This window comes from Phytophthora sojae (assembly GCF_000149755.1).
Source record: "Phytophthora sojae unplaced genomic scaffold PHYSOscaffold_4, whole genome shotgun sequence".
Taxonomy (NCBI): Eukaryota; Oomycota; class Peronosporomycetes; order Peronosporales; family Peronosporaceae; genus Phytophthora; species Phytophthora sojae.
In genome coordinates this window covers 5,439,740-5,465,688 of record NW_009258118.1, presented here as the reverse complement: position 1 = coordinate 5,465,688, position 25,949 = coordinate 5,439,740, and the positions used below count along the sequence as shown (strand labels likewise).

At 54.1% G+C, this 25,949-nt stretch overlaps 8 protein-coding genes across 8 annotated transcripts; 6 read left to right on the top strand and 2 right to left on the bottom strand.

The window, feature by feature from the left end:
* Positions 1-1,119: 1,119 nt before the first annotated feature.
* On the bottom strand, positions 1,120-2,483 carry PHYSODRAFT_315208 (hypothetical protein; the record flags this gene model as incomplete). Its single annotated transcript, XM_009529089.1, has 2 exons — positions 1,120-1,171; positions 1,213-2,483. The coding sequence occupies 2 exons, from the start codon at positions 2,481-2,483 to the stop codon at positions 1,120-1,122; spliced, it is 1,323 nt and encodes a 440-aa protein (XP_009527384.1).
* Positions 2,484-4,753: 2,270 nt separating this feature from the next.
* On the top strand, positions 4,754-5,284 carry PHYSODRAFT_286063 (hypothetical protein; the record flags this gene model as incomplete). Its single annotated transcript, XM_009529088.1, has 1 exon — positions 4,754-5,284. One exon carries the CDS (start codon positions 4,754-4,756, stop codon positions 5,282-5,284), a length of 531 nt encoding a protein of 176 aa, XP_009527383.1.
* A 1,191-nt stretch (positions 5,285-6,475) lies between these two features.
* On the bottom strand, positions 6,476-6,841 carry PHYSODRAFT_406823 (hypothetical protein; the record flags this gene model as incomplete). Its single annotated transcript, XM_009529087.1, has 1 exon — positions 6,476-6,841. A coding segment is annotated over one exon (366 nt), but the record flags the coding sequence as incomplete, so codon positions are not given.
* A 789-nt stretch (positions 6,842-7,630) lies between these two features.
* On the top strand, positions 7,631-13,190 carry PHYSODRAFT_498533 (hypothetical protein; the record flags this gene model as incomplete). The annotated part of the gene is made up of 5 exons (XM_009529086.1): positions 7,631-8,208; positions 8,263-8,696; positions 10,266-10,537; positions 11,006-11,141; positions 12,613-13,190. 5 exons carry the CDS (start codon positions 7,631-7,633, stop codon positions 13,188-13,190), a joined length of 1,998 nt encoding a protein of 665 aa, XP_009527381.1.
* A 4,789-nt stretch (positions 13,191-17,979) lies between these two features.
* Positions 17,980-18,808, top strand: PHYSODRAFT_559247 (hypothetical protein; the record flags this gene model as incomplete). The annotated part of the gene is made up of 2 exons (XM_009529085.1): positions 17,980-18,330; positions 18,421-18,808. The coding sequence occupies 2 exons, from the start codon at positions 17,980-17,982 to the stop codon at positions 18,565-18,567; spliced, it is 498 nt and encodes a 165-aa protein (XP_009527380.1). The 3' UTR covers positions 18,568-18,808.
* Positions 18,809-20,295: 1,487 nt separating this feature from the next.
* PHYSODRAFT_286061 (hypothetical protein) lies at positions 20,296-20,897 on the top strand (the record flags this gene model as incomplete). Its single annotated transcript, XM_009529084.1, has 3 exons — positions 20,296-20,571; positions 20,603-20,771; positions 20,891-20,897. The coding sequence occupies exons 1-3, from the start codon at positions 20,334-20,336 to the stop codon at positions 20,895-20,897; spliced, it is 414 nt and encodes a 137-aa protein (XP_009527379.1). The 5' UTR covers positions 20,296-20,333.
* A 2,160-nt stretch (positions 20,898-23,057) lies between these two features.
* Positions 23,058-23,552, top strand: PHYSODRAFT_301035 (hypothetical protein; the record flags this gene model as incomplete). Its single annotated transcript, XM_009529083.1, has 1 exon — positions 23,058-23,552. The coding sequence occupies one exon, from the start codon at positions 23,058-23,060 to the stop codon at positions 23,550-23,552; it is 495 nt and encodes a 164-aa protein (XP_009527378.1).
* Positions 23,553-24,002: 450 nt separating this feature from the next.
* On the top strand, positions 24,003-24,525 carry PHYSODRAFT_301034 (hypothetical protein; the record flags this gene model as incomplete). The annotated part of the gene is made up of 2 exons (XM_009529082.1): positions 24,003-24,295; positions 24,330-24,525. 2 exons carry the CDS (start codon positions 24,003-24,005, stop codon positions 24,523-24,525), a joined length of 489 nt encoding a protein of 162 aa, XP_009527377.1.
* Between the last annotated feature and the right edge of the window lie 1,424 nt (positions 24,526-25,949).

Sequence of the window (25,949 nt, the reverse complement as noted above, 5' to 3'; positions counted from 1 at the left end):
TTGCTGTTCGATGATCCGCTCGTATCCGAAACAAAGGAGCTCATTCGCTTCAAGACGCGGGATTGGGCGTTCGACAACGAGCCACGGGGCGCAGCGTGAGCTGCCAACGCCTCTGTCAGTGCACGCATCGACTGGCTGTGGGTCCGCTGGAACGTCCCCCGTCGCGCTTGCTCGCCAGCGACTGCTTTGGTTGACGAAGCAGAGTCGGCTCGAGCTCGTGAAGCTCCTTGCAACTTCCTCATCGATTGGCTCGGCAAGCGCTGGAAGTGCATTCGTTGCTGTTGGTTCTCCTCGGGCGGTGCACTGGTTAGAGACTTGGTCGACGCCCGTTGCTGGTCAGACATTTTGTACTTCGTAGCTGCTTGGGGCGTAGGCGCCTTCGCTGGTTGTTGATCAAACGGGGAGTTTTCGACTGTTGAGAGATGCGACTCAATCTCCGAGGAGAAGGTGAACGAGGCTTCTTGTCTGGAGCTCGGCTGACGCTGGCGTCGGACTGGATGATGGAGCTCGTGGAAGCTAGATCGCTCGGATGCAGTAGAAGAGCCTTGGCTGAAGAGCTCGTCCGCGTATCGCGTTGGTGATCGCTTGGACGCTTGTCCTCCGGTCGGTTTGCTCTCCAAGGTACTTCCCGACGCCAGGCCAACGAACGACCCCATTCTTTTCACCAACGGAACTCCTGTAGCTCGTTTTGGAATAGTTGCGTCATTGCCCAGCGCCGAGCGCTTGCGTCTTGGTGAAACAATTGGAGTTACTTGACGAGCTTGAAGTATCTTCAAGCTGGCCTTCAGCTCTTGCAACGCCTGGACGATGACGATCTCTCGCTCCTCCGCCTGCTTCAAGCGTTCTAGTAGCGACGGCGACAGCGTCGATTGTGCTGATTCGTGGGCTACCGAGGCGTCTGCAGTGCTTTGGACGGGTTCAACCACGACTCGCTTGCCACTGGTTGACTCCGTGCGTATTCGGTCATCAGAACCTCGGCGGCTCCTACTATCATAACTAGGAGGTCCAGCAGCGCTGGCCTTCGCTTGTTGCTTTCGTCCGCGTTTCTTCTGAAGCTTGTCACGTAAATCAACCAACTGGTCGCGGATGTTCACACCCACGCCAAACTTTAGCGTCCCGTCATTCGTCTCCACGTTCATGGCCGTGTAAATTCGCTCTGCAGCTTGTCGAGCTGAAAGAACCGGCGGTATTAACGGTGGATGGCCACCGGACTTCGCACAGGCCTCAGCGATAGCTTCGGGACTGTAAACTTTGCGTACGAGCTCTAACAGCGGGCAGCGCGACTTGACCAATTCGTAGCTCTGCATGTAGGACGCCAGCATCTCAACGACAACGCGCCGGCGGTCCTCGGGGTATCGAGCCAGCACCACTTGGAAGTCTTCTCGGGAAAGCACACACATCTCCACGTGAGTGACGGCCCGTACATTTGCTGCGCGCTGGTAGTTCATCAGCAGTGCCATATCACCGAAAGCTTGGCCTCTGGAGATGAGGACATCGTGACCTTTACCTCCTCGACCTCCCGTGCGATAGTATCTCCGCTGGGCTGCATCCAGCTCGTACGCTGACTGCCGAGACCCATCACTGGATTGATCTCCATTGGTGGGGCCATTACGACGGCGAACACCCATGCCGCTGTTACTACGGCCGATACTAAAGCCGCCATTGCTTGGTCCTCCTGCTGTGATCGTTGAGGTGGTCACTCTCTCGAATCGGTTCTTATCGCGACCAATCTCGCAGTGCCCGCGATTCACCATGTAAAACTCGACATCTACCTCTCCTTCCCTCATAATAAAGTCGTTCGGCAAGTATACACGAACATCAAGCCTCAGCATGAGCTGCTTCTGGAAATCCGGCGTGCAATCTTTCCAGAACGGTACATGCATCACCACCTCCATGTACTTGAACAGCACGACTTCAAGGCCAAGCGTGTGTGACAACTCCTTGGAAAACTGGACAATCTCGCCGTCTAGGCACTCGTACTCGTGCCACAGGTGCTCGTAATACTCGTGAATGCGTTCTCGTAGGGGTGCTGGCAGCTGGAGTTTGGCGGTCATGGCGAACACTTCCTCCATTTTACGCTGGTAGCTTGTAGTATTAGCGTTGAAATTGGAGACTAGGATGGCGACGTGGCCGAACACCACTGCCAAGACGATGGACCCCACTATCACCGACAGCGAAGCGAATAAATTCTGACCTGCACTGTTGGTGGGGACCCCCTCTCCTTGCAACAACAGTAGAGCCGCATAAAAACTCCCAGAGTAAACGTCGCGCCACGACTCGAACGATTCTTCAAACGTTTCATTTTCCTCCAGCAAAATCGCCCAGATGCAAGCGATGTAGTGCGCGATGCAGACGAGAATGGCGACAATCCCAGCGATCCGGAAGAGGTGCGAGTAGCGAGAGTACAGCAGCCAGGCCCAGAAATTGTGGCTGCCTCCGGACTGGTTAGCGCGAATGAGCCAGATCACGCGCACAATCCGCATCATATAAGCCAGGCGCTCTACACTGAGTACGTCAAGCAGGAATAACACCCATTTGCCCCCTGGGATCGAGTTATTCATGGTGTTGCTGTGCACCAGGAGCGGCACCGAAATCAACGCGTCAATAACGAAGCGTGTCTTCATGTAATGCCCGAATATCTGCCAATGTGAGACGACAATCTTCCCCGTTTCAGTCATGTAGCCTGTGTGCAGCGTCAACACGACATTGAGCCCGAGCAAGACTCCGATAGCAGTATCGGCAGTAGCAATGTGGTATTTCTCGTGAAATGCGAGCTCCAGCGGGAACCACACGATGTAAACGACGGTCGTCATCAACGTGACAGCGTAGCGAGCTTGGGAAATTTTGGAGAAAGGAGAAATGGGCCTCGCTAGCTTCTGCAGAAGTCGCTCGACACAAGCGAGTAAGTAGTTCCTTGCGCTAGACTGGTAAAACGGCGTCCCGTAGGCGAGGTTATACTGCTCCGTGAGCTGCAAACTGCTCGTGCCGCTTTCGAGTGGCGGTCGTCCGACCTCAAATGAGGAATTCACATCGCCTAAATTCAAGAAGCTCGCCTTCCTGGTGTTTGCGTCGGGGGTCGAGGCGTGTTCACTGACGTTGCGAGCCGAGAGACGCGGGAGCAAATGGTGCTCTTGCCTTGGGGTGCGGCCTGTGCGTGCACTGGACGCGGTGCCTCCAAAGTCTACCCCCGCTCCTCCCAGAAGGCCTTCCAGTCCAATCTCCATAGTCGGCGGGGTCCTTTGCAGCTGGCGGATCTGGAAGCGCTCCATCATTTCTTCGTACGGAGACTCACTGGCCTTCCGACGGTTGGTCAAGTCCGAGTGCGCTTGCATGTCCGACACCGAGCGACGCAAGACTGAAGTCACGGTTGACCACGCCGCGACGGAACTGGAGGGGGTTCCTGCGATGCCTCGAGACGACACGCTCCTCTTCCTGGCTCGGTTTGCGACTTCCTCCGCCCCTTTCGCGACTGGATGTACGACCCCTGAGGGCATTTGACTTGAGTTTCGTCGAGAACCCCGGAGAATGCTCCTGTGGAGGAGAACAACTGGCGTGTGCTCCTTCTCCTCCAACGAGGGCGACATCGTAGCTGACCGGGTCGTGGCAGTGTTCGGCCCCCCATTGAGTTCCACGTTGGAGTCGACAATGTCCGCCAGTTGAGGGGACTCCGCATCAGAGAGCCCCGTCATGGAGGATCTTACGCGTGCGCTTGCTCTGAGGCTTGACAAACGCGCAATGCGTCGACTCAACTCGACTCGTTTTACTTCGGAAGCGCTTTCCGATATTTTTACGGCAAGAGCCTCACTCGCCGTCGTTTCTTCTTGTTTTGGCGACTGATGGGCACAGGTCTTTGAACAAGCGCGTGTAACCAACCACCCCCATGCCCGCAGATTTCCTGAGTAAATGTCCAGCTACAGTGGTGACAAGTAGCTTTTGTAATGCTGCGTTATGTAGTCTAGTAATACTGAATGCTGCAGGCCTGAGCCGGCTATTGTCATACCTGGTGAGCGAGTGTCGTTCGCGTTTCATGCAGCTCGATACAGTACAGTACCAATCTGCAGATCCAAGTATCATCGCAACGCCGTGGAGCGTTGCTTCCTCTCTGTAGTCGCGGGCATGCATCAGAAGCTTCCTCGACATCCAGCGCCATGCACCGGGGGCTTCGCGCTGTTAACTCCCGTGCCTCGCGGCCATCTGCTTGAATTGAACGATGGCAGTATCTTTGTCGAGGTCATGCTGCATGGTGGCGTTGGCCAGTCGCTGGTTCATGTGGCAGCTTCAAGTACATGTACTCCGCGGGTGATTGCATGGGGTCGAGTCGGGCCACTCGTGAGGCATTGCAAGCGTTATATTGGGTTGAAGTTGTCGAAATCGTCTGCTCATCTGCTGCGCTTCTCGGGTCTCTGCACGGAGTCTCCGGCGCTCGTCCGATTCATTCTGTGCGAAAGCTAATCCCGGCCCCCGGCTACGAACAGCGAGGAGCGATTTCCCCGATTTGAAAAATTATGCAATGAACGTCGGTCATACAAAACGCAGAGACTTCGATTTGCGACTCCATTCCATGCAGCAACGAACAAACTGAAGAAAAAAAGATGAAGCGAAGCCACCGCGGCGGCAACTCCCCATCTCTTTTGTTGGTTCTGGGACGCGTATGAACAGGTGGGAATGGCTCATTTCAGAATCGACCGGCAAGGACTTAAAACTGAGCGACCGACCGTCTCTACTGCTGGAAGCCCCAAGTCCCCCAAAAGCAATGCGTTCCAACTTCTTCCTCGTGGCGCTGCTCCTCATCACCCTCGCAGTGTGCGTCCAAGGTGATGACACGCACCGAAGCCTCCGGTCCAGCGTCACCACGCAGGACGCCGAGGCTGAGGAGAGAGTGGACTTGAAAGGGGCTGCAGGCAAGTTTTCGTCGTTGGTGAGGGAGAAGAGCGGCAACGTGTTGGAAAAGTACCCGTCGGTCGCTGCGATGCTGGGGAAAAACCCCGCGCTGGCCAAGGGCATGGACAAGATTATCAAGAACGAGAAGCTGGTGGCAGACCTCAAGAAGACCAAGTCGTTCAAGGACCTCCGGACCGCCATCCGCGCCAACCCGCAGGCGGTGGACTCGGCCAAGGCCGAGCAATTCGGAAAAATTATGGTCGAGAGACTCCGGGGGATCCAGTGGGTTGGAGACACCAAGGGCATGGCCATCGTGTATAGCATCTTGTTCCTGACCCTGCTTGGAATCGGCGGGACCGGCTTCTACATCTACAACAACGTCAAGAACAGTTATATCCATTAGGTAGGAGCGCTGCACGACAACGTGCTGCCTATTCAGCACGCATTGGAGTAAAGTGCCTAAATACACGTCATCAAGTTTAAAATCAAGTTGCGTCGCTCCTAACAACAACTCAGTGCGGGCTTTAGATGATACCGGCAGCCACAGCTCGTGATATGACGGTCAAAAAGAACTGTACGTTTCCTTACTACAGTACCTACAGTAATTAGTCTGACCTGATTGGAGGGTTAAGGTATCTATGTTACACGCTATTTGACGAAAACCTATCATTTTCAAATTGCACTTTTTACGCAAATTTAAAGGTCAGATTAATTACTGTAAGCACTGTACCAGGTACTACTATGCAGTACTTCGAAGTAGTATTATACGTACTAACGAACTAGGGCTCCGCGAAGGCTGGGATAGGAGGTTTTTGGTATAATTGCTTTCTATTATTATGAGTTTGTTTTACAAACCACGGGCATCTCCTGCGCCTGCTTCGCAGCCACAGCGTCTGCCCCGTAATTCACCTCAAAACTGTAGATAGTGCTTATACACAGTGATAAAACGAACCTTGCTCGAGATCTGTTTGTAGCTTGTAGAAAATGAAAATGTTTACCTTTGTATGCTTCTGCAGCAGTTCGTCCGCTTCAATCATTCACTTTACTTCACTCCTACTATTCGATATATGTTACTGACTCATACCGGTTCAATCTGCCCACGCATATAAACCTTTGGAGGGCCCAGTGCGGCACCGCGGCCGTACCGGTGTAATGGGTGTTCTACCTTTTGGAGGGCCCAGTGCGGCACCGGGGTCACACCGGTTTCAGGACAATGTACCAGTTAGGTGTCAAGAGGGGTCACCTTTTGACTTGACGTACCACGGATATGATCCTATTTGGTCTGCGATAGCAGCACTAACGTTGCTTCCTATCCCAGTAAAATAAGTACTTAAGTATCGTCACTTCACTCGTTGGAATAGGTGACAATGAGAAGCTTTGGAGTTAATAAAAAATACTTAAGTACTCTTGTTGGCACCACAGCTGAAAATCGCAACAGGTAGGTTTAACGTCGAATTTCGAGTGTGTCCATTCTCCGTCGAGCAGAAATAGTAGCTGACACTGTGTACGCTAGTAACGGAAATGCAACAACCCCCCCCCCCCAACTCATTCCTCTTTTTCCCTAGCGCCCAAACGTAGCTCAGCCCAGCTCAACCAAACCAAGTGCCGCCTGGTGCAACAACCGCCACATGTGCTGCTTGTTGCTGTCCGAGCGAGCCAAATACGAACAGAGGTCGCCGTTCGTCGCGTCTTCACACACACACACAACTAACGCAGGGGAGCTCACGTACGAGGCTCCAAACATTCGGATCACGTTGGGGTTGTTGAATTTGTGCCAGAGGTTGATCTCCTTCTCAATCTGCTGCTTGGCGCGTTCGTCAGCCACGAGGTCGTCGTTGAGGAAGCGCTTGACCACGACCCTCGTGCCAGTGCCCCACACGCCGCGGTACACCGACGCGAAGGAGCTACGGGCGAAGGCTTCTTTCTCGAACTTGAGCTCGTCCGATGACATGAACCACGGCACCGTCGTCGAAGTCGCTCGGACGACTGTCCCCATCATCGATCTCTTCGTTAATCTGGCAGAGCTCTCCGAGCATCTCTTGGTGGTTGATGAGCCTGAACACCAGCGTCATTTTCCGATACCGATCCAGACAGCCCAGCGACTTGGAGATCGCGCCAACGTACTCGTCCAGCGCATTGTTAAGCGGGAGCTGGCCTTACTTCTCCATTTTCTGGAGCTCTTCGAAGATTCCTTTCAGCCGACGATGAAGCCGCTTGCAGACTTCTTTGCCCTCGTTCATCTCGTCGCAATAGCCCCAGAGCGTGCTGAGGGCGTCAAGCACCACGCCTGAGCAAGGCACGAACAAATCGAGTAGCGCGATACTCATCGGGAGGATGGAAGCAGTGGAATCTGAGAGAGAAGGCACTGATTGAGCTAAGAACTACATTCATAAAATGAAAGTGGTGCACGGGGATCTCAAGCTCAACAACATCCTCGTGGGGGCTGATGGATTGGCCAAGCTGTCGGACTTCGGGTTGAGTGCTGTCCGCAACACTCAACTCCAAGACGGCAGCAGGCGCAGCGATTCACGCTGGTGCGTTGCGTTGGAGAGCTCCCGAGTGTTTGAAAAAGCCGCCGACATTCGCCTCCGACGTGCACTCGTTTGCCATGTGCATGATCGAGGCGGTGATCGGGAATCCTCCCTTTGCTTCATTAGATGACGACAGCGTCCGCGAGCTCCTGAAACACGGCAAAATCCCCGAAAGACCTGAAGACATGCCGGATGAAGCCTGGGATCTCATCGTGTCCATGACGAATACGGATCCAACGAAGCGAGTTAGCCTCGCACAAGTCCTGGCCCTATTGAAGGCGCTAGCCGATGACGAAGCGAATAACTATGGGCTCGGAGGTGCTTCGATAGCTTCCGAACAGCCCTACAGCTACGTAAAGCTGTCCGGATCTGCGAGCTCTTCAAAGTCTCGACTGAAGAATAGTGCAACGTCAATTGCAGATCTGCTGGATGAGTTAGTCGACGCGGATGACCGCAAGCAGGAGAAGATTCTACTCCAGCTTGCTCGGAAGTGCGTGAACACTGAACAGCGCGCACCCATGTACGAAGACAATCGCATCGACATCGTCACCAGCATGGTGAGAAATGGGCCGACCTACTTCGCCAAATTGTACGCGCTCCAGTGCTTGAAGTGGGCCGTGATCTCGGATGCACAGGTTTCGCAGGAGGACTTTGACGCGCTTCGAGACTGCGTCCAAGAGGCTTCACGGAGTGAGATCGCAGCGGTAGTCAACGCCTTTCAGAATGGCACTTCGGGAGAAAAGGAAGAAGCAGCGGTGCGCTGTGCGTGTATCGCCACAAGAGCGAACGTTGACAGGTTGCGAGAGGCTGGGACGAGATCGTCTTTCAGCTCCCTGCTGAGAAGTAGCAGCGAATCGAAGCTGTGTGCCGGAATGGTGCAACCTCTGATCACTCTACTACAGACTGGGAATGACACGCAGAAGTTGTGGACAGCTGAAGCGCTGGGCGATCTCGCCATGGAGAACGAGACGATCCGAGCGGAGATTTTACGTGGGAATGCGATTAAAACTCTCGTGGCGCTCTTAAAAGTCGGCACTAGTGAGCAGAAGCACCGCGCGGCATACGCGCTGGGGAGCCTTGCGTCCAGCAAAGACGGAAGTGCGAAAATTGTACAAAAGGAAGCAATCACGCTGCTGACTGCGCTTCTGCTTGAAGGGACTGACGAACAGAAGCACCAAGCGGCCTGTACGCTGGGAAGAATCGCTCTCAGCAAGGGCGCAAGCGACAAACTCGTGCAAGAAGGGAGCATTGGTCCTCTCATTACACTGGCGCAATCTGGAAACAGTCAACACGAATATGGGGGCTATCTTCGTTCTGAAAACCATTGTACTATCACGCTACCCGGATCGCGCAGATGTCGTTCGAGAGAAAATGATCGCACCGCTAGTCGCTCTACTTATTGTGGGCTCCAGCCAACAAAAGGAGGGCGCGGCGAGTGCTCTGATGAAACTCGCTTATGTTGGCGATGAAAATTGCGCTGAGGTAGTGCGAGAAGGAGCAATTCCCCCGCTTGCGGGGCTTCTTCGAGATGGGACCGACCAGCAGAAACATTTAGCTTCGATGCTGACGTCTGCAGTAAAATTGCTGAGAATGGAGGAGTCACTGTACTGACTGAGCTACTGCAAGACGGAACGGATCAGCAAAAAGAGCTTGCGAGTGGTGCCATCAGCTCATATGTCTCTGACAGCGATGCAGCCACCGAAATTGCCCGGGAAGGTGGAATCTCGCTACTTGTTAACCTTTTGAAGGTTGATAGTGACTCGCAAAAAGAAAGCGCATTGAGCCCACTCACACGAATTGCATGCTATTACGACGTGCGAGTTGACATTGCGAGCGAAGGGGCTATCCCGCTGATAGTCGCGCTACACGGAAACGGAACTGAGACGCAGGTGGAAATGGCTGCAGAAGCGATTGGAAACCTCGCGTATACCGCTGAGGTGTGCGCTCTGATCGCTGTTAAAGGTGGCGTTGCGTTGCTAGTGGAGCTTCTACGAGACGGGGATGATGAACAAAAGGAGAACGATGCAAGTGCACTGGGTAGTGCGGCGGTTAAAGGGGACGTCTCCAACGAGATTGCGCAGCAGAATTGAGTTGAAGCGCTTGTGGAGCTTTTGCGGTCTGAAACGGACACGCAGAAGGAAAACTCTGCAGTGGCAATACGGAATCTTGTCTCCTCCAGCGACGCTCACTCTACAGCGTTCGTTGAAGAACAGGGACTTCTCCTCGTAAATTGGCTCTCGTCCCACTACGAAATCCGCCCGTCTTTCGTACGCGAAGGAGGTCTTCAGCCACTGATTGCACTGCTGGAAGTCGACAGTGACGTTCAAAAGGAGAGCGCGGCCGCTGCACTCAAAAATCTTTCAAGTGATCCGGAAACCAGCAAAGCCATTGTGAATGGAGGAGCTATTGCACCATCGATTGAGCTGCTGAAAGAGGGAAACAACTACCAAAAGGGAATTGCTGCAGGTGCACTTGGGAATCGCGCCTACAAGAACGAGCTTTGTGAAGAAATTGCGCGAGATGGAGTCATCCCACACCTCGTCGAGCTCTTGCGTGACGGAGCTGACGAGCATAAGAACAGTGCACTGTGTGCGCTAAGGAGTATTGCGTACAACAAAGAAATACGCACTCATAGTGTACGTGATGGGGCCGTCGGCCTGTTGGTCAACACGTTGCGAGATGGAAACGACCAGCAAAAGGAGAACGCTGCCGGGGCACTGGAAAGACTTGCTGCACATAACGTTGACGACGACCACTACGACTACGTTGACGACGACGATGCTGATAATGATGTGCGCTCTCTTATCGCGCGCGAGGGTGGCTTACCGCCGTTGATTGAGCTTCTGCGAGAAGGAACTGGCGCGCAAAAGGAAAATGCGGCTAGTGCACTCCATAAACTGGTTTGGACCGATCATGTATTGACTAGTATTGTGAGCGAAGGAGCTGTGGCATCCCTCGTAGGACTTCTCCGAAATGGAACTCAAGCACAACAGACAAACGCTTTGGAGGCTCTCACTATGATTGCCCAGGTCAAGGAAAACTGCTCCAAAATCATGGAAGAAGAGGGGATTGAGCCGATTCTCGATCTCGTGCGAACAGGGGCAAGCGCGCAAAAGCAGAACGCTGTGTTAGCAATTTATCGCCTGACCGAAAACGATGAAGCGTGCGCCGAGATAGCTCGCCTCGGTGCGATCAAGGCTCTTATCGAGATTCTTAGACTTGGAGATGACGACCTGTTGTGGTATGCCGTCAGAGCACTTGGGCAACCTGCGTTTAGTGACGACACAAGAACAGAAATTGTCAGTGAGGGGGGCCTTGAGTTACTCGTTGGGTTTCTTCGGGTCAGAGCGGGCGCTTTGACGCTGACACCTCTGGCCAGTAACTTGGAGATTTGCGCTGTTATCGTGAACGAAGGAGCCATCGCTCTGCTTGTCAATTATATGCACAACGACACCATGTACGATGCAGGGGATGTTGTTCTGCTAAAAATTATTGCTGACCACAATAGTGCGGACCGAGCATCAATTGTGCAGGAAGGAGGCATCGAGCCCCTCATCCAGTTTGTTCGGGGCGGCTCGAATTTGTATAAAGAGGTCGCCGCTAGCACGTTGGCAGTCCTCGCTGCCGGAGACGACGAAATATGCGCTGAGATTGCCCGCAAGGGGGGTGTCGCCCCACTGATTGAGTTGCTGCGAGATGGGACGGATACGCAAAAAGAGAATGCTGCAAGTGCGATTCATCGACTCGCTTGGAAAGATGACGTCTGCGGCGAAATTCTACGCGAAGGGGGGATTGCTCCACTGCTAGAGCTTCTTCAAGACGTAACTGACCCACAAAAGGTTTACGCTACGGCAGCGCTGCGAGATCTAGCCTATGACAACGATACCACTTGTGCCCAGATCGTGCAGAAGGGAGGCGTTGAGTTGATCCTTCGTCTAGTGCAGAGCGGAAGGGGCGAACAAAAGCGGCTTGCAAATGGTGCGCTTCTAAATCTTGCAGGTAATGATGAAGCGTGCACGGATATCGCATGCTGTGGAGGCATCGAGGCCCTTGTTACAATTGTGCAAGGTGGGGATGATATCCAGAAGGAGGCTGCAGTGAGCGCTCTTCAGAAGATTGCCGTTAGTGGAGACAACTTCGCTGAGGTCAAGCAGAGAGGTGAAGTTGCTGTACTAAGTACTTGTCCAGTTTCTTCGAGATGGGACAGATACACAAGTTTTCACTCATTTCAAGGTTGAGGTTAGATTGAGTTCATTTATCCTAACTAAGATAACGACGGACGCATCCACCGTCAACACCGAGCTCATATCTCCCGATGCCCCGCCGAATAGTTGAAACGGTCTACTCGACTTCCGTCGATTTGGTACCGCGGACAGCGAACGCGGTCCCGCTGCTCCGTCAGCAGTGCCTGCCCTCCGAAGCTTGAGTTCTCCACTGCATTTTCCTGGGCCGACTTGCGTTCCTTCTTCCCAATGTGTTGCAGGCCACCAGCGAGCGCCCCAGCAGCGCTTTATGCGGCGACGTGTCGTCACCTTCCCCGAGTCAGCCGTATCTGGGTTTCTGCCACTGCGATTTTCTTCGCCCTGCCGCGCCATGAGTGCACCATGAGAGGACCACCCCGTCGCAGCCAGCTCCATGTAGCGCAGGCCATGTTGACTGACAGCATGCTCCCGCGCGTCACTACGAGTGCTGTGGAGGGTGTGCGCACGTTGGAGTGCCGCACACCCGACGATCTGGTGACCTGCCAGTATCGCACGCAACCTTTGTAGGCTATGACTACCAGGAGGGCCCACGGCGTCACCCGTGGCCTGGTTTGTAATGGGACACGGCGCGATGGGCTACGTGTAGACCACCATGGACCCCCCACAGGCCCCGCCTTCCGGCTGACGGTCAAAAGACCGCCGCAATACGCCGCCGCACGCAGCGACGCAGAAATCCAGCTTGGTCCGCGGCTTCACCCCCGAGCTGCCCAGCCGTGGCGTGCAAGCACGCCGGCCAGGTGCATGCCTTTCGCTGGAGCTCCGGTCGCCAGGAACGACTGGCTCCACAAGGGAGTCGCCGTCGTCCAGTCGTGGCCAATCAGAGCGCTCTCGATGCTCACCGGCGCGCTCTGATTGGCCGGACCGCTGGGCCAGCTGGCTCTATCGCCGCACTGCCCGCTGATTGATCCTCCACGAGTCAGATACACAAAAACAACAAGTTGTGGGGGAACTACAGGCACTATCACTTAACAACGATGGGAACCGGGCAGAGATCGCGGGAGAAGGAGTAGTCCCATTGCTCATTGAGCTGATGAAAACCGGAACTGACCACCAGAAGGAATACGTTTCAGGTGCACTCGGACTTCTTGCCTATAATGCTACAATCTGTACGCAGATAGTTGATGAAGGTGGGATCGCTCTCCTCATCGAGCTATTGCGCGATGGAACCGACCAGCAAAAGCTAAACACATTGGTTGTACTTGACAAGCTGGCCTGGTTCGACAGTATCCGACTTCAGATTGTAAGCGAAGATGGTATTGCACAGCTTATCGAGCTTCTTCGAGAGGGCACAGAACTCCAGAAGAAGAGCGCGATGACTGCGATTGACAGACTTGTGTTGAATTCGACCGTTCGCGCCGAGTTTTCACGTCATGGTGGTGTTGGGCCACTCGTCACCCTTTATCGAAATACTACTCACCCACTTTGGACGAAAGCTGCAAATACTCTGCGGGGGGGGTTGCTCGGACTGTTGAAGGCTGCGCAGACATTGCGCGCGAAGGAGGTGTTCTCTATCTAATCGACTTGTTAAAATACGGGTCTGGCAAGCATAAAGAAAATGCTTTGGAGGCACTTGGGATGATTTCACCCCCAGACGATACGGACCGCTCCGAGGTTGCAAGCTGTATTGAGCCACTGATCACACTGCTACAGTCTGGGACAGAGCAGCAAAAGACGAACGCAGCGAGAGCCCTGGAAAACCTCAACTTGAACGACGAGGTCAACGCTTTGATGATTGTGCGCGACAGCATACTGCTGGTTGCACTTCTTCAAAATGGGACGGACCGACAAAAAGAGTCTGCAGTCAGCATTATCGAAGACCACGGTATACCGAGGGAAGGTAGTTGCGTTGAGATTGGCGTCGTTAAACCCCTCATCACGCTCATGAAATCCGAAACCGAAGGGCAAACGAAGAAAGCTGCCAGGGCATTGAGAAACCTCGCGTCCATACCTGAAGTTCCCGCCCACATCGCGGACGAGGGAGAAATTTCGTCACTTGTCGATCTTTTGTGTGCCGGGACTGCAGAGCAGCAAGAGAGCGCGGCGGGCGCCCTTGGGCGTGTGGAGTGCACCGACAAAGTGTGTGGTGGGATTCGAGAAGGCACCATCAAGCAACTTGTTGAGCTTCTGCAAACTGGCACCGAACAGCAGCAGCGCTACGCTGCTGATGCTATCAAGAATTTTGCTCGTAACGATGACGTCCGCGCTGAGACTGTTCGCGAGGGAGGCGACAAGTTGCTGCAGCTTGACATGGATGGAGAGCCCAGCATCAGTCAGAGAAAAGTGCTGGGCGCCCCGTACAGCAGCCGAAGGGAGGGTGCTGCCTCATCCTATAGAGTCGAATGACGCTCATACAGTACAGTACAACATTCCCATCTTTATTTTTTTTTGGCGCCAACAGTTCTCGCTTTTGGCGCGTCGCGTTGACTTGATTCCAGTATGTCTCTATTCGCACTTAGCGTGGACCAGCCTCCAGCCCATTTCCTCCAACCAAAACCTTCTCGTGCGCAACCCTTCAAGAAGAAGAGGAAGATGAAGGCGGACGCGGGCGTGAGCGAGTACGAGGCCAAGCGTCTGCTCCGCGTCGAGGAGAACCGGCGCCGACTGCAGGCGCTGGGGCTGCCGACGCTCGGATCCGCGACTTCTCCGCAGAAGACGGCGCTGAAGGAGGAAGAGGAGCAAAAGAAGAAGGAGAAGAAGGAGAAGAAGCGCAAGCGCGAAGAGACGCCCCTGGAGCCCACGCGCAAGTCGGAGCGCCAGACGAAGCGGAAGCGTCAGGCGGAGAAGCTCCAGGAGAAGATGCAGGCGAAGCAGCAGAGAAGGCACCAGCGCAAGGAGGAGAAGAAGCAGCAGAAGAAGCAGGCCAAGATGGAGCTCAAGCGGCAGGAGAAGATCGAGGAGAAGAAGGAGAAGAGGCGTCTGGAGAGGGAGAAGCGGCTCGAGAAGCTGCTGCTGCGGAAGCTGGAGGAGGAGAAGCGGCTGCAAAGGGCCGAAGCGATCAGGCAGAAGAAGAAGCTGCAGTACCGCGAGAAGGCCGCGCGGCTGAGGCTCGAGAAGGAGAAGGAGAAGCGCGAGAAGGAGGAGCGCCACAAAGAGTGGATGAAGCTAAAGGACTGGAGACTGCGGCGCAAACTGGAGATCAAGGAGGAGAAGATGATCGCGAAGGCCAAGAGACGAGAGCTGATACACAAGGACAAGATCAAAGAGAAGCTCAGGCAGGCGATCGAGAAGAGGAGGGAGGCCATACAGACGCTCAGCGTCAGGAAGAGGATCAAAAAGAGGAAGATGAACGAGCGCCGCCTAGAGAAGCTCGAGATTAAAGACCAGAGGAGGGTCGAACGCAACATGATGGCGGAAGAGGATGCACTGTCGCGGGAACGAGAGGAGATGGACGCCAAGGTGCTAGCGGAGAAGGCGGAGATGCAGGAGAAGATCAAGAAGTTGCAAGAGCTCAACAGGGACAAGTACCCTGTGCGCCGAGTCAAGCACCTGCCGTACGTCCGCATTACTGGCGCCATGGCGAAAAGCAAGGAGAAAGTGGCGGCGCTCACTCGCGAGCTGTACGTGGATGTGGACGCCTTCCACGCGTTCTCGCTGGGCAAGCAGTTCCTCCCAGCAGGCAAGAATTCAGTCATACAGGCGCTGTGTCCCAGTGGGCACACCGCCGCATTCGACGATGGCGTCGATATTCACGTGTGGAGTAACGCCATGGCGCTGTTCATCCCTGCGGAAGCTGCGATCTATCTGGACCATTTGCTCCAGGAAGCGTGGCTCGACGATGAGCGGAGCGTCTTCTTTCAATGGAGCCGCACCCAAAACGTCACGCCAGCGATCATGGATCGTATCTTCGAGGTCGAGAAGGGCGACGAGCGTCTCCGCTTCGACGACAACTACTACGACCCGCCGCCTCCGATTGGAACGCCACAACCCTTGCTGATCTTCATCCAGTTCCCCAAGGTAAGGGCTTATGACGCCGCATTAAGCGTCGTGAGCATTTGGCTAATATGTTTGCTTTCATTTGTATGGTGATTGTTGCAGGGCCCCTATATCTATTGCGGACGCCTCGGCTACCTCGGCCACAAGTCCGACCCACTGGAGATTTACTTCCAGCTACTCGACATCGACACTATGTACTGGGCGCAGCTCCGAAATATGCTGACATACTGCGAGAAAGAGCTCGAGAATTAAGAAATGAATTGACTTGAGAAAACGTAAGTCCCTGCCGCCGACGCTTTAATGGATCGCTCTGATTGGTTAAAATGACATGACTGGCCCTTGGCAGTCCGAATGAGGGGCACGTCGGGTACACTGCACTTGCGGGTCACTTATTAAGTCGCTCGGAAATGCGGTGTATATCTACTAGACAAACTATCTAGGTGAAGCATTTAGTAGCATACGCATTACAGATAAAATAGGTGGTTGGGCCGTGACAACCGAAACAACATGGAAGCTGAGGGGCCCGTGCCCTGTACGTGCCGAACCTCGTGGGTGGCGATGTCGATCACCTGTCCTCTCTGAGGTCGCGCTTTGGATTTTCATCGGACTCTCCGCAATCGGAGAGCCACAGCGTTTCTAGCACGAGTGGGCCCAGGTAGCTTTGTCGTAAGCTGTTGGTAGACAGGAGTAGTAAGCAACTAGTAACTAAGTGACAGTACAGTCTCCAAGAAAAGAAAAGAAAAACATGAAAGCTGAAGCCGTACTACTACTACGAAGCTTGGCGCATCCGGAAAAGGGTGGCGTTATGATTTGAGTTAACACGAACGTAGGTTGATCGCGTGCTGCTTGACCACTATCGCGCAGCGCGCTTCGTTTCAGTGGCGCGCGCACCGTTCGCTGTGTACTCCTGCCGATGAGACTCCACCAAGTAGTGGAGCCCCTTCACTCACTCATTTGGCAGCTAGGGACTGCATAGGTTTGGCCGTGAGTACCACCCACTCTAAGCCGACGTCTGCTGGCGTCGCCTCGGCCGAGACGATGGAGACGGTGACGGGCAAGGAGGTGATCGCGGCAAACGACAAGGGCTGCGCGGCGACATCCGGCTGGACGAGCGGCGCGGACACAACCCAGGAGTCTACGGAGGCCACCGAAAAACGGAGACAACTTGTTGTAGAACATACTTACGCAAACTCTTAATCCTGCGACACTGTATTTTAAATTCTGCTGGTTTTAGTGGACACATAGCAGGAGGCATGGATTTGTGCTCGAGGTCTCCGGAAAGTAGTTGTTTAACTACAATGGAGCCTGGAGGCGAATCAGGACTCTGTGCACTTAGGTAGAAATATTTTGACCAATAGGATTCTCCGCTTATCGTCGCTTACGCTTTCCCGGAAGGATGCGATCCTAATGTCCAATAGTGGACCTCAGTCAATGTGTCGTACTCCAAGGGGTGGGAATACACCAATTCCGGAAATTATAAGCCAATCCGCCTACGTTTTGGCGGAAAATCCCATATGTAACTTACGTAAATACGAGAATGTTTTTTCCTTGCTCAAAGTGCTTGAATTTCTCCATTAATTTCTCAGCCAAAATTATGTAAACGTTGTGTGTGCCATCAATGTAGCCTTCATTTCAGTCGGAAACAAGCGCAATGATGGGCGAAGCTGGTGGCGGGCTGTGCGAGTATGAAGCCAAGCGACAGCGCCGCATGGAGGAGAACCTGTCGGAGGACCTCTGTGTCTTATGATCGTGTCCGCTTCAATGATCCTAGTAGAATAAGAAGCTGAAGTAGCCAGTGTATTTATACAATGCATGTAGGATCAATGTGGTCGCTGGGCTTGGCACTGAGAAGAGAACCATCCACTTCTGAATCTCCTTCTCCTCTCCAAGCTCCAGCAACCAAGATCCCGGAGCCTTAGGCCCCGCCATCCAGCGTTCCAACCTTCCTACTGTGCCCGTGGCAATGCGCAACAACCGACAGGTTATGAGCCCAAACAGGGTCTCTAGTCGGCTCCAGGACTCGCATGGAGAGGACGCTCAGAATGGTACCAAGAATCGTCGGGATGACAGTTCTGAAGACGAAGATCGTCCAAGTGACTCATCTCCGTCGTCACCTGCGCCCTCGGCAACGTCGCGGAGCGACGGGGCGAGCTCGAGCTCGAGCTCGTCTAGCTCGGACTGCTCTGAGTCCGACGCGAGCTCGTCCAACTCCGACGAGTTCGGATGAGGGGAAGGGCTCTAAGCGAAAGCGCTCCAGCAAGAAGAAGCGCTCCTCGAAGAAGAAGAAGAGGAGTCGCTCCTCTCGGTTGGACAGCCCCAGCCTGGAAGTCCCCAAGCTGACTGGCGCCGACGACTACGAGCTTTGGCGCACAATGATCGAGTTAAAACTCAAGGTTCAAAAGCTGTGGTCCGTAGTGACCGAGGAAGTGGTGCTCGACAGCTCTTGGAGCTCCGCCAAGAAGCGTCGCTGGAAAGAGCGTTGGCTCAAAGCCCAAGCTGTTATCGCTGGGTCGCTTGGCCCCCGATTGGCTGGTCGTTACAGGCGACTGTTGGTGAGCTGCGACCCTGTGGCTCTATTCCAGGAGATCGAGAAAGAGTACAATGCGGGCAGCGCCGCAAAGAACGACATCCTGATCAAGGCCGCAATGTTTGTGCGCAAGCTGGCCAAGGGGGAGCGCGTAGACACCTACATCGACGCGATCATGCAGCTACAAGAGGATCTCGTGACGCTTGGCCATCCGCTTGATGACGCTGAACTTGCTCGACTACTCCTTACCAATGCGCTTGAGGTATTCCCCGACCTCAGCACGGAGCTAGTGGGTGCGAGAATGAAGGCCAGGGAGCTCGAGGTTGGTAAAGTACGTGGGCGGCTTTTGACGCGAGAGCAGGGAGAGAATATGCGTGCTCCGGCCGGAGGCATCGTGGTTCGCAACGCTTCGAGTGATTCTGGTTCAGTCTGACTCAAATCCAGTATACCAGTTTTCTTCTGGGCACAGCCACAGCAGCAAGAATTTCGATCGCCATGGAGGGGGTCATCGGCAGAATCAGAACCGAGCGCATCAGAGCCGACGCCACTCTGTGAAGGCCGCCATGCAACGCCGGCCGTGCCCCAAGTGCGGTAAACTTGGTCACTGGTATCGCGACTGCTGGCAGAAGACAAGCCAAGATGCAAGCAATCGTCCTCCGAGCAAAGGAGGTCAAGGTTCGTCGGCTCGGGCAGGTGGGCAAAGCGGTAGATGGCACGATGTTACGGGGCCGACGGCGCTGATGGCAACCTTCGGCGGTGCGGCCACGAAGTGCGCCTCTGACGTGGTTGAGTGGTGCGGCGACTGCCAATGTCTGCAACGATCTCTCTCAGTTTGTGCAGATATCAACTATAAGTAACGGCCCCGAAATGCTGTGTGCCAATGGCGGCACGGTAAGCATTAATCAAGTCGGCAGTGTAGAGCTCAGGATCGTGAACGAAGTCACTGGCAGGCAGGAGACGCGCATTCTCTCCGATGTGTACTATGTGCCCGATGCCCCTGCGAACTTACTCTCGCAGGACTACATGCAGACGGAGCTCAACTACTTCGTCAAGATGTCCGCCGATCAATCGGTCTGCTTCCTGACCAAGAAAGGAACAACGCTCAAGTTCGTCAAAGTCAATCGGTTGTATCGCATTTGGTCGGTGAGAGACCAAGTGCGAGAGCAAGCCGTTGTATACAGCGCTATTGTGACCCCGAAGAAGTCGGTGCCGTTGGCGGTGTGGCACAAGCGTTTTGCACACGCGAGTGCCACGACTATCGTCGACATGGGCAAGCAGAAGGTGGTAAGAGGGCTACAGATCAGCACAAGCGGAGCGGAGGCTGCGCCAACGTGTCTTCCCTGTATGCACGGGAAAAAGGTGCGGATGACATATCCTGAGCGACGACAGCACGCACAACGACAGCTTCAACGCCTTCAAGTGGACGTCTGCAGTGTGAACGAGCCCACACTCGATGGGTGTACCTCCTTCTTACTTGTGGTCGATGAGTTCAGCCGATACAAATGGCTCTTCCTGCTAAGGCAGAAGAGTGAAGCGAAGAACCACATTGCGGCACTTGTTAATCACCTGCACGTCAAATATCGCGAACGGAATTGGCGTGTGGAAGAAATCCACTCGGATCAGGGTGGCGAAGTTGACAACAACGACATTCTCGACTTCTGTGCTGAAGAGGGTATCGAGCTGACGACAACCAACGCGTACACCCCCCAAGAGAACGGTTTCGTCGAGCGCGCCAATGGGATCGTGCTGCCCAAGGTCCGTGCACTCCTCCATATGACCAACCTACCCGATCTGCTGTGGGGTGAAGCTGCTCTTCACGTCGTCTACACGTTGAATATCACGGCGACCCGAGTGCTCGATGGTCTAACACCCCACGAAAAATTGTCTGGTGATTCGCCTGACGTGTCGTGCCTAAGAACGTGGGGGAGTCTCTGCTACTATCACATCGCTAGTGGAGCACGGTCCAAGAAGAAAAAGCTCTCGTCCAGAGTGGGCACTGCGATTTTGGTGGGTTATTCCCCAACCACTCATGGCTATAAGGTTTTAGACCTTGCGCGTGGTGCAGTCTCCACTCATCGCGGAGGCAATTTGATTTTCGCTGAAGACTTTACGGTGGCTCGTGAATACGTGGAGAAACTGCTAGCCAACGCCTTCAATCACGGTGACCATGAGCTCCCGCCGAGAGCGCCGCTGGTCCCAATGCAGATGCAGATTGAGGACGTTGTTCGATTGGATTCTGAGCGAGAGAGTGTTCTCGTGCAGCCTGGCCAGTCTGTCGCTGTGGAGCAGCCCCCTGCTGCTATTGCTGCTCCCCAGCCTGTTGGTCCTGTGTCTACTGTGGAGGAAGCACCTAGTGCTCGTGGAGGCGTAGACGTGCAGACTGCTCCTGTTGATGGTCTTGCTGACAGCGATACTGTGGCGCGACACCGAGTCTCGCGTTTTGGCAGAAAGCGTAAGAGGAACTCGAGACTCAAGAGATGTACCTGTGCCAGCGACGTATAAGCAGGCAATTCGGTCGAAGTTTGCTGCGTACTGGTTGGCCGCTATTGCTGAAGAACCCGAGTCGCTGCGCAAGCATGGTGTGTGGCAGGTTGTAGATAGAAGTGCTGCTGGAAAATCTGCTGTGATCACGAACAAGTGGGTCTTTGGAATCAAGAAGGACGAGAACGGCTTCGTCAAGCGCTTTAAGGCTCAGCTCGTCATACATGGGTTCAAGCAGAAGTTCGGCGAAAACTACAACGAGACGTTTGCACCAGTCATTAGGTTCGACACGATTCGCGTCGCGATTTATTTCGCTGTCCAGCGCCGGTGGTCGATTTTCCAGTACGACGTCAAAACAGCCTTCTTGCACGGCAAGCTCACTGAAGAAGTCTTCATGGAACTGCCTCAAGGCAATGGATCGCCTGGAAATAGGGAGATTTGTAAGCTGATTAAGTCCCTGTATGGACTCAAACAGGCTCCCCACGTCTGGAACAAGACGCTGCACCGACACCTAGTTGCACTCGGGTTCACGCGTCTGGAGAGTGATCATGGCCTTTACTCCCTCCTCGAGAAGGGGGAGATTGTCATGCTCCTAACTGTCTATGTGGATGACCTGCTGCTAATGGGCGAGAGCAGTCGGTGTGAAGCTATTGCTCGGAAGCTGGCTGCAACATTTGAGCTCGTGGAGCTCGGTCCCGTCAAGTACCTGCTTGGGGTGGAAGTCAGCATTGATCGTGAGAAGAACACTGTCTTCTTCAGTCAGACAAACTACGTTGAAGAAATCCTGCGACGATTCCATATGCACGACTGTCATGGTGCTGCGACGCCCGAGGCAACCACGATGGAAACTGCTAGTGAAGGCCCAGCGGCGCCTGAGCCGAGTGATCTGCCGTATCGCGAGATTGTCGGAGCCTTCCAGTATCTCGTGTCGGGGTCAAGGCCCGATATTCCACACGTTGTTCGTCGGCTTGGACAGTATATGGCGTGCTTCGGTGCTGTCCACTACGCGCAAGCTAAACGGGTACTCAGGTATCTGCAAGCCACCAAGCATTTTGGTCTCAGTATGGTGGTGACTGGTTCAACCCATGTGGATTTGTTGCGCGTGGAAGCTTATAGCGATGCTGACTATGCCAACGATAAGGAAGACCGCCAGTCCGTGAGTGGGTATGTCACGATGGTGAATGGCAGTGTAGTCTCCTACGGGTCACGGAAGCAAGGCTCAATGCCCAGAGCACGATGGAGTCCGAGTACATCGCCATGAATGAAGGCGCGCGCGATATCATGTGGCTTCGTGGTCTGTGTGACGAGCTGAGGTGGCGGTATGACACCCCGAAGCTCTGGTGCGACAACACGGCTGCGATTGCGCTGTCCAAGAAGCCAGGAAAGCACAACGACAGCAAACACATAGAGAATCGTTTTCACTACGTGCGAAATCTCGAGGATCGAGAGCTACTTGAAGTGCAGCACTGCAGAACCGACCAAATGACTGCCGATATATTGACGAAGCCGCTCGCACGTGTCAAGTTTGAATGCTTCCGCTCTCTGCTTGGCGTCGTTCGCCGCAACGAGCAAGGGGGAGCTGCAGCTGAAATCAAGCAGTCGGATACTGCCTTTGTTGCCTGGATGCGGATTCGTTTGAGTCGTGAGGCAGGTGATGGTTCACCAAAAGCGGCTGCAACGTGCAAGAGCAGGCATTAGCTCACCGCGATGTTACGTGGTTGATACTGTCCTGGCGCCGATGTTCGTGCGCTCCGATGCTTGCAGCGCGATGTTCGTGCTCACTGCTGCTACGATGTTCGTAGCTTGTGACGAATTTGCAGAGCCACAGTATTGCTCGCAGAATCAGCGTAACGCGAGCAAGGGGGAGTGTCGGAGGACCTCTGTGTCTTATGATCGTGTCCGCTGCAATGATCCTAGTAGAATAAGAAGCTGAAGTAGCCAGTGTATTTATACAATGCATGTAGGATCAATGTGGTCGCTGGGCTTGGCACTGAGAAGAGAACCATCCACTTCTGAATCTCCTTCTCCTCTCCAAGCTCCAGCAACCAAGATCCCGGAGCCTTAGGCCCCGCCATCCAGCGTTCCAACCTTCCTACTGTGCCCGTGGCAATGCGCAACAACCGACAGAACCAGCGCATGTTGCAGACCTTGAACTTGCCTGCCATGCCTCGCCCGTCACCTCGTCCTCAACCGACGGCGCCGGCCAAAGCCACACTCAAGTTGGAGCCCACGAGGAGGTCGTCGCGGCAGGAGCAGCGCCGAGCACTGGCTGAACAGGAGGAACGGGAGAGACAACTACGTCTAGAGCGAGGAATAAAGGCGAGAGTATTAGTGGAGAAGCGAGAGCAAAGAGAGAAGGAGAAGAAGCAGCGACTGCGGGCCTTGAAGCGCAAGCAGCAGCAAGAATTGAGGGAGCAGAGACTATTGAAGAGGTGACAGAAGATGACCCAGCAAGAGATCAAGCGGGAGGAGCAAGAAAAGACAAGGAAACAACTGCTGAAGGAGCAAGAACGCAATCTAATTTGGCTGCTGAAGGAGCGAGAGCGCAATGAAATTCGGCTGCTGAAGGAGCAAGAGCGGAAGCGGCGGCAGGAGCTGAGGGTGCAGCAACTCAGGTGGCAAGCGCAGCAGCATCGCAAGCCACAAGAACTGCCGCCGGAAAAGGTTGCTGAGCGCAATGCCGGCATTCAACGGCTTATTCAAGAGGAGCTGGGCAAGCAGGCGAGACTCGCCAATGAGCAGAAACAACGAGAACAAGAGCGACAAGTTGTGGCGGCACAGCTACAGGAAACACGATTCAAGCGGGTGCGTTGTAGCGACACAACGACCACAGAAGAAGAAGAAGAAAAACAAGCAGCAGATGGAATTCCTTCGGTCCAAAAATTGAAAGCGTCGAGTGGTGGTGGTGATGATCTTGTGGTTGAGTTGGTGCTGTAAAGGCTCATGCATATTGTACTTCCACTTGACTCCAATGTGATGGCCCGTTGACATTTCCTGCAAAGTAATCAATGACGTTTGGTCGCCTGACTTACAGCATGGAATGCTTCGATCATGCAGTGGACTCTTCCTGCGCAGCAAAAAGTATTTTGTCAGCTTGAGGCGCGTTTAATGTGACCAGCGACAAGCGATATTGCGATTATAAAATGCGCCAGCACAATTCCTCGTGATGTGGATTTCGACTCTAGATGCGCGTCCCCATCGACACTACGATCGGGACGTCGCGCTGGGCAGCATGGAGCTTCTTGAAGCAACGCATTTGGATGCAGCAGCACCGACGACGTGAAGCAGGCCGCAGAGCTTTCCTACCAGGAGTAGCATTCTCGTCGCCCGCAGCAGGCTGAGCAGCACAGCACAGTTTTAGCCTGCAACTTGGAGGATGAGGTCAGCATGGTCAGCGGACCTTGCAAGCGATGTACCATTGCTGAAGAAATGAAGGTACCCTGTCGAAACATTCAGGCGGTGGTGTTCTGGAGGTCAAACCAGAAAAGCAGTGATCTCCGACCATTTGACAGCATGGTTTGGCGACAAGAGGAAAAAAATATTTCGGAGAAGTCTTGTACCTACGGTACAGTTTTTCGGTCTGCACCTAAAATCCAAACTTTACTTTCGCCTTCATCTAGAGTTTGCGTGGCCTCCGTTCACAATCGCACCACACCACCACCAACCCATCCGTCCGTGAAGTGAGTTTTAGCTTGTGCTTCCAATGTGACCTAGTTTAGAAGCAGTTTTAGGTGCTATCGCCCTATTGGCTGCTATCGGTCCTACTTCCGTGCTTACGGATTCGAAAACGATAGCAATATATCCCTCATCCAGTGTCCAGGGCTGTCCGGCATCCCGAATGAGACACTTGTTTCACGCGGGCGACTCGAATGAGGAAGTGCTCACATTACTTTTTGCTACGAACGTGTGAGCTTCAATTGTAAGCGCCCTTTTGATCCAATACACCCACCGTGGAAATGCTGCGACGATACGTTAAACCGAAGATTCTCACGCGATTCTCGTAGACGATCAAAGGGATTATGAAAAACCACGTAGTCGGCAACTTGAAATTAGGCGTGATAATATTTTTACCGCTTATATACCCACCCCCATTATTCTGCAACGTGTTGTGAGCCCCACACGCTTGGGGTTTGGTCGCAACTGTGCTGATGCAGTCCGAAGTCCGTCTGGCCGTCAGTGTCCAAGCGTAAGACACTGCGCCGGTACATGCCCAACTGGCAGCACACCTATTTTATTTAGATAAACTAGTACAATGTAAAAGCCACCGACTAACTACAATACACGCTACTTTACGTGTACAACTTGAGTGCCGCTCGTAAGCCACACGAGGCTCCGCGTTCCGTGGAGTCTCCCATTACAGTTCTCGCTCGTTTCGTACTTCCAGCTCTCGTCGTTCGACTAGTAGCTGCCGCCGCTGTCCGTACAGCCGCTGCTGGCGCCTGCTCATGCCGCGTCGACCGCTGGTCTTCATCAGCGAGCTGTTCGTCGATGTCGCGCGCCACTTGCGCGAGTAGGGCCTCCGGGTAGTGCTAACTAATCAAGAAGGAGACGTGAGCGATCAACGTCTCAGTCTTTCGGTTCTTGTCTTCCCTCGTTAGCACGAAGTTATCGTAGCCAGCCGGTTCCAAAATACGCAAAGGCCCATCTATTGGTGTACAAACTTGGTGGCGTTCTTGCCACGCGGCGGGTTGTACATCCAAACCACGTCGCCGGCCTGAAACTGCCGCTTGCTTTTCACCTTGCGGTTGTAATACCGCGCCTGCCGTTCCTGATCACGCTGTCGAGCACGCTCGCGCACTCATAGACTGGCAGCTCTCCCGCCTCCGTCACCTCCGTCCGTCGTAGTAATTCGTTGGGTGCGCGTAGCCGCCTTCCCATCATCCGTTCATTGGGGCTTAACGCCACCGTAGAGTGTCTAGCCGAGTTGTAGGAATAGACAGCAAACTTGACCCATAGATTCCAATCTGTCTGCCTCTCGTCCTGCATGAACGTTGCCACGCAATCTTTCCACGAGCGGTGGAAGCGCTCAATAAGTCCGACCATCTTGGGCCGATAGGGCACCGGATTGATTTGTCTCGCCTGGAGCAACTGCACGAGCTCCTCGATCACTTTGCCTGCCAATTCCGGAGCTCCATCCGTTAGTAGCTCGCGAAACACGCCGAAGCGCAACACAACCTCCTGCATAATGAACGTCGCCACCGTCTCAGCCGTATGTTCCGTCACGCAGCTCGCCACTGCATACCGTGTCACGTATTCGACGGCGGCGATGACATACCTGTCACCTCCGTCGGCTACTGGGAAGGGTCCGGCGACATCGAGCGCCCAACGATCCCC